Raw genomic sequence first — 6,675 nt, 5'->3', positions numbered from 1 at the left:
GGGGTGACGAGGCTTTGCTAATTCACAGGGACGAACAAGATAGCACATCTCTGTGCAGGAGGCGCGGGCATCTCCACGAGCACACCGGGCCAGGAGGCGGCTACGGCCCAGCAGGAGGCACGGGCATCTCCACGAGCACACCGGGCCAGGAGGCGGCTACGGCCCAGCAGGTGGGCGAGGAGGCAGAACCCGGACCGACCCTAGCCCACGTCAACCACAGGCACAATGCAAACACCATGAACACGGGCAGCGGGCACGAGTCCAGCGCAACGTGGGCTGAAATGCTTTTATCTTCGAGAGAACAGAGCTGCCTGGAGTTTTGCAAACAGTATCATTGCAGCTCAGCACTCAGGGGTTTCAATAATTCAGAGGCCGAAGCAACCCGCTGTTTATGGGACACCGTTCAGCGCCCCAGAGAGCACACGACTGAGTTTACGCTGTGAGAGGCGTGGACTACCTTCCGTTATTTGAGGTCAAGGTGCTGCATTCCAATGGCAAGTTTAACGCTTGCAGGTTCTGTACCTGTCCCCGCTCCCTCACGCCTTCCCTCCCCATCATTGTCCCCTCTCAGCCCTCTGGAATAATAACCAGCTCCTCTTATAAGAAATTAATGATCGCCTGATCGGTTCTTTCTTGGTCAAGGAAACTTCTCTGGCCTGTGCTCACCAGACGCACTTACGTATCAGCCGTTAAAACCCAGAGCAGACCACCTATCTTAGGTCTCGCCTAGGAGCAGGATTTCTCGGCTTGAAAACTCCTGCCAGGGCCGTACGTCACAAAGGACAGGCTTCTGACCGAGCCCGGGCTGGAGCGGCTTCTGTGTTGTGGGGGGAGGGAAGGTGGGGAGCCCCTGGCAGCAGGCTGCCCGCCAGCCACCACCCGGGTCAGGACCTGCCCCGCGATCCACGCCCCACACCTGCAGGAGGCGGCGGGGCCACCTCGTGACCACAGGTGACTCTGGCGGGGATCACGGTTTGTCCCCATGAGGAAACCGGTGCCGGTAAATGCACGACTGGCGCTTGGTCTCCTTCCAAGGCGATGAGAGCCTCTGACTTTACAGCCTCTGGCTCAGGAAGCTCACTTCCTTGTGTTTGATCAGCAGGTTTTTCTATTACGCTTAAGACCTTGAACATCCCGAGGTTGGAGAATCAGGGCTTCTTCCCCGATGATGCAAATCCCAGGAGAGAAGTGTCGGGGGAAGCCGGTGGGCAACTCCTTGGCCCTGACCTCCGAGGTGGACGCTTCAGAGCACTTTTGCTACGCTCAGCTCCCTGGGATCCAGGTGCAGTCAGCCAGCCCACGTCCAAAGTCACCCCAAAGCAACCTTTCTGGGGGAGTCTCAGTGCTGCTGGGGAACATGGTGGAAACCCCACAGGAGACGCCAGAGGTGCCCCAAAGGCACCCCCAGGCGCAGCCAAGCGAGCAGCAGGCACATCTGCTGGGAAGGGACCTGCCGGGGCCATGCTTCAGGAGGACACAGCCCTCCGGCCCCACTTCCGGCTACTGCCCTCCAGCTCTGAGCCTGACCCGCTCCCCTCCCAGGAGACCTCACGTTCCTGCCCTGGCCTGCAGTTTGCTTCTTCCCCGGGAAATGGGGTCGGGGCGTCTCTGCTCCCCCCGTGAAGCTCGAGGAGCTGCAGGGCTGCCCCGGGCAGGCCTGCCACCGCCACCCCCGGCAGGGACCCGCCTGCCTCCACCGCTCACAGTGCCCAGGGCCCTGACTCCACAGTCGTGCCCTTCCCGTTGTAATGTGGAAAAAATAATCAGAACGTTGGAACGGACGACACAGGCAGCATCTATCCTGAATGGAATCGCAGAACCACTTGGCCGCGATCGCTTCGGAGCTGCTCCTCGCAGACATGCTGGGCACCGACAGGGCCCAGTCCCTCCGGCTCAACCTGAGCTCGCTCTCCTTCCCCGGAGGCTGTGACTGTGAAGGACTTGGTGGAATTTTTTTTTTAATCTTAAAGGGTTTGGTTGGTTTCTTCCCATCGGTGGTCTCACACCTTTACCGTAACCCGGCTTTGTAAACACGACACAGCATTGCCAAAACTGTGCACGCACACGCGTGTCGCCGACCCGTCCCGACACGTGCTGGCGTGCAGAGGCCTCGTCCACTCGCCTCACTGGAGGCAAACCCGCACCACAGACGCCCGGGGCGAGTCCCTTCCTGTGGTGGCAGATTTTAGGTTCTTCCCATCTCGTCATCGTGGGAATTGCTGAAAGGACCGTCCCCAGCCATGCCCTTGTTTTTTTATTAACCATTTTTAAAACCGAAGCATAGTTTATTTTTATCCATCTTCCCTGGTAGCTCAGATGGCAAAGAATCTGCCTGCAATGCAGGAGACCTGGGTTTGATCCTTGGGTGGCAAAGATCCCCTGGAAAAGGGAGAGGCTACCCACTCCAGTATTCTTGCCTGGAGAATTCCACGGACTGTATAGTCCATGGGGTCGCAAAGAGTCAGGCACGACTGAGCGACTAACACTCTCCTTTCATACTCGACTTACAAGGCAGTGAGTTTCAGGTGCACAGCAGAGCGATTCAGTTACACCTACGCAGTCTTTTTCAAAACCTTTCCCTCGTAGGTTATTACAAGATACTGAATAGAGTTCCCTGTGTTCTCCAGTAGGACCTGCTGGTTATCTAGTTTATATATAGTGATGTGTATCTGCTAATCCCAAACTCCTAGTTTCTCCCTCCCCCCCCCGCTATACCCTCTGGTAACCATAAGTTCGTTTCCTATGTCTGTAAACATCTTTCTGTTTTGCAAGTAAGTTCGTTTTTTTAGATTCCACATATAAGTGATATCATATGTTATTTTCCTTTCTCTTTCTGACTTTCTTCACTTGGTATGATAATCTCCAGGTCCGTGAATGTTGCTGCAAATGGCACTATTTCATGCTTTTTATGGCCCAGTAATATTCCATTGTGTGTGTGTGCATTTGTGTGTATACACCACATCTTCTTTATCCATTCATCTGTCGATGGACATGTCTTTGCCCTCGTGACTAATGCTGCTATGAACATAGGGACAGGCCCATCTTTTCTACTGGAGCTTTGTCTGGATGTACGGCCAGGAGTGAGGTTGCTGATCGTGCGGCAGCTCTATCTGCAGTTCACTGAGGACTCTAGCACTGTTTCCTACAGTGGCTGCAGCGGTGTACAGTCCCACCCGCAGTGGAGGAGGGCTCCCTTCTCACATCCTCCCCTAAATTTATTTGTAGACTTTTGATGACGGCCACCCTGCCCAGCGTGAGGTGGTCCTCCCCGTCATTTCGGTTTGTGTTCTCTAATGATCAGCAAAGTTGCAAGCATCTTCTTCATGTGCCTGTTGGCCATCTCTGTATCTTCTTTGAAGAAACGTCTATTTAGATCTTCCGCCCATTTTTGATTGGGTTGTTTGTTATTTCTTATATTGAGCTCTATGAGCTGTCTGGATATTTTGGAAATTCATCCCTAGTCTATTGCATCATTTACAAATATTTTCTCCCAGTCTGTAGGTTGTCTTTTTATTTTGTTTATGGTCTCCTTTGCTATGCAAAAGCTTTTAAGTTTAATTAGGTCCCATTTGTTCATTCTTGTTTTTATTTCCATTACTCTAGCAGATGAAGCCAAAAAGATATTGCTCAGATTTATGTCAGAGAGTGTTCTGCCTATATTTTCCTCTAGGAGTTCTATTGTATCTAGTCTGACATGTGGGTCTTCAATCCATTTTGAGGGGTTTGGTAGGTGGTGTTAGAGAATGTTTTGATGTCATTCTTTTTTTAGGACTTGTCTGTTTATGCATCTTTGGCTGGCTGGGTCTTTGCTGCTTTTGCTTGGCTTTTCTTCGCTGCAGCAAGCAGGCTTCTCACTGTAACTCCTCGTTGGGGAGAGCAGGCTCCGGCTCCACAGCTCTCGGGCTTCAGTCCTCCTGGCTGCCGGCTCCGGACACAGGCTCAGTAGCTGTGGCGCACAGACTTGGTTGCCCTGTGGTGTGTGGGATCCTCCCGGATCAGGGATCGAACCTGTGTCTCCTGCATTGGCAGGCGGATTCTTTACCCCTGAGCCGCCAGGGAAGCCTTGACTTCACTCTTTCACAGGCAGCTGTCCACTTTTGCCAGCACCACTTATTGAAGAGACTGCCTTTTCCTCATCGTGTGTCCTTGCCTCCATGCTGCCCTAGCGCCCCAGAATCCGCACCTTCCTCCTCCTCAGCCCACAGGGTCTTAGACAAGGAGGCTGAGCCCCAGTTGCCACCTGCACCCACAAGCCCGCGTCCAGCCTGGGGCTTAAGGCTGAGACGTTCCCCTAGGAACTGTTTCTGGATGGTTATTCCCCGTGGTTTCCCAGGTCTCAGCTCTGAGCTGACACTCTGCCCAGCAGGTCGCCCTCCTGGCCCTTAACCGGAGCTGCTCGACACACACTCACACCCCGACACGGAATTCCCAAGTGCCCCACACAGGCGTGGAGACTCCACACTGCTGGGCGCCTGGGCCGGGACGACAGTGCTCCATTCTGAACCTCAGAGCAAGGTCCAAACAGCAAAAACACGCAGCTGGGGGCCTTTGTGACACTCGCCACCGTCAGTGGGGGTGCGGTCAACGTGTCTGTCAGACCCCAGGATGAGAAGAGTGGGGGGAACGCCCACAGAGGAAACCCCAGAGAGGTCAGGAAAGACACTCAACACAGGGACCCATGCGAGACCTCCAGACAGACCAGCGTGGGGAGAGCGGCTCCGACGGCGGACAGACAGACACACACAGCACGGACGGACAGAGGCAGACACACGACAGTGTGTGTGCGTGTTCACGGGAACCCACACGCCTGCGTGCACAATGAGCATGTGTATGGTGTGGGGTGGCACTGCACGCATGTGAGCACACGTATGTGTGTACATGCGCGTGAGCACATCTGTGCATGCGTGTGTGAGTACGCGTGTGCACATGTGTGAGAGCACGTGTGTGCGTGAGCGTGAGCACATCTATGCACGTGTGTGCGCACACGTGTGTGCATGTGTGTTAGAGCATGTGTGTGCGCGTGTGTGAGCACATCTGTGCACGTGTGTGAGCACATATGTGTGCATGTGTGAGAGCATGTGTGTGTGTGCGTGTGAGCACATCTGTGCACGTGTGTGTGAGCATGTGTGTGTGCATGTGTGAGAGCAATCGTGTGTGTGTGCACGTGTGTGTGTCCGAGGCGTGCGCGGTGCGTGGGAAGGCACACACCCAGGATGGAGACCTTGCTGAGAAATTCCTCGTACATCCTGCGCTTCCTCAGCGTGCTGCCCTGCGGGGAGGAGACAGAGAAGCAGGTGTTCAGAGGGCTTCACGCCCCAATCCCTCCCACGATCTCCAAATCCCCAAGTGACCCTGAACCCCTGAAAGGAGGCCCTCGGGGTGTTCCATGTCCCGCAAGCCCCTCAAGCGAGCAGGGGTCTGAGGGGCTGCTGCCATGAGGCCCAGACGGCCCGCTCCCCCCAGGGTCTCACACAACGCACAGCCTCACCCAGATTCACGCGGGAAGGGGCACCACGAGGCCGACCCTCAGGGGGCTTCAGAAGGGCTGGGCCCAAAGCCCACCCCTCACTAGATATCTGCACGCCCTGACCAGCTGCCCACCCTGAGCCTTGGTTTCCTCATCTGGACAATGGGTATCCTAATTCCTGTCCCCACAGGACTCCGTGAAGGCTAGGTGAGCAAACATCAGTCAACCGGCCTGGTGGGGGAACCCCAGCCTCCCAGCCCCAGGGCCCCGCCTCCCCGTCAGCTCCCGTGACTCCGTGGTTCGGGGCCAGACCAGCACTGCAAAGGCGGCGTCTCGATTTCAGAATTCTGGAGGTTCCCGGCCTGCCCCCAAGAAGCCCAGAGACTCCCTAGGGCCCCTTCATCCAGCAGAGCCCCCACAGGGCTGGGATCCAATACTCCCTCATAGCTGACCAAGAGGGCAGGCACCAGGCTTCTGAAGTGCTCGGTGGTGGCCATGCAGGGGATACGGCGTCCAGGAGGTCAGCCGCAGAAGCCAGGGCTAGTGGGGCCCGGCGTGCCCATGGCCAGCAGGTCTGGACGCTCACGGGGGCGGCTTGCTCAGCTCAGCACAGCCCCCAGCCGGAGCTGAGCCATCTCAGACCGCGCCGGCCCAGAGAAAGGCGTTTCTTTGAAGGATAATTTATATTCCCACTGACCTCCCGGCAGCTACGCCCGCCCGCTGGAATGCAGGCGTGTTTGCCCGGCAACTCCAGACATTAAAGCCGCCACAACCGGCCCATCCGTCTCCCGCCGCAGGACGACAGCTGGAGGCGGCCGCCCGGGACCCGCGGATGGGGAGACCCGCCTCCCAGGCTGACCAAGGCGCCTCCCGTTGGAGCTCTCCTCCAGGGTGAGGCGGGGGGCCAGTCAGGACCCACACCTGGGGGCTTGTCTGCCAGCAGTGCAGGGGGCTTCATGTCTGGTGAGATGGCGCTACACGGACCCCCAGCGCCGGGACAGGGCCTGCCCGAGGCCATGCGGGAGATGCCAGCGGGGCCTGGACCCGCATCCTGAGTGCTGCTCACAGGACCCAGGCCATCGGGAGGAGCGGGCCCTGGCCCCTCTCAGCTCTGCCTCCCTGGTACCTGCAGCCTCGGCCTGGTCCCAAGTCTGTGCTGCAGTCCCGTCGGGCCAAGGCCACCTACATCCCCCACCTGGTACCTACCC

At 57.0% G+C, this 6,675-nt stretch overlaps 1 protein-coding gene across 1 annotated transcript in view; it reads right to left on the bottom strand.

The window, feature by feature from the left end:
• Positions 1-6,675, bottom strand: part of LOC105002249 (cAMP-dependent protein kinase type I-beta regulatory subunit-like) — a 44,234-nt gene that overhangs the window by 403 nt on the left and 37,156 nt on the right. Inside the window, exon 6 of the mRNA XM_010858783.1 lies at positions 5,209-5,269. Coding sequence (XP_010857085.1) covers positions 5,209-5,269 — 61 coding nt within the window. The remainder of the gene's footprint in view (positions 1-5,208; positions 5,270-6,675) is intronic.

This window comes from Bison bison, unplaced genomic scaffold (genome assembly GCF_000754665.1).
Source record: "Bison bison bison isolate TAMUID 2011002044 unplaced genomic scaffold, Bison_UMD1.0 scf7180017864407, whole genome shotgun sequence".
NCBI lineage: Eukaryota > Metazoa > Chordata > Mammalia > Artiodactyla > Bovidae > Bison > Bison bison.
This window is presented reverse-complemented; position numbering and strand designations above follow the sequence as displayed.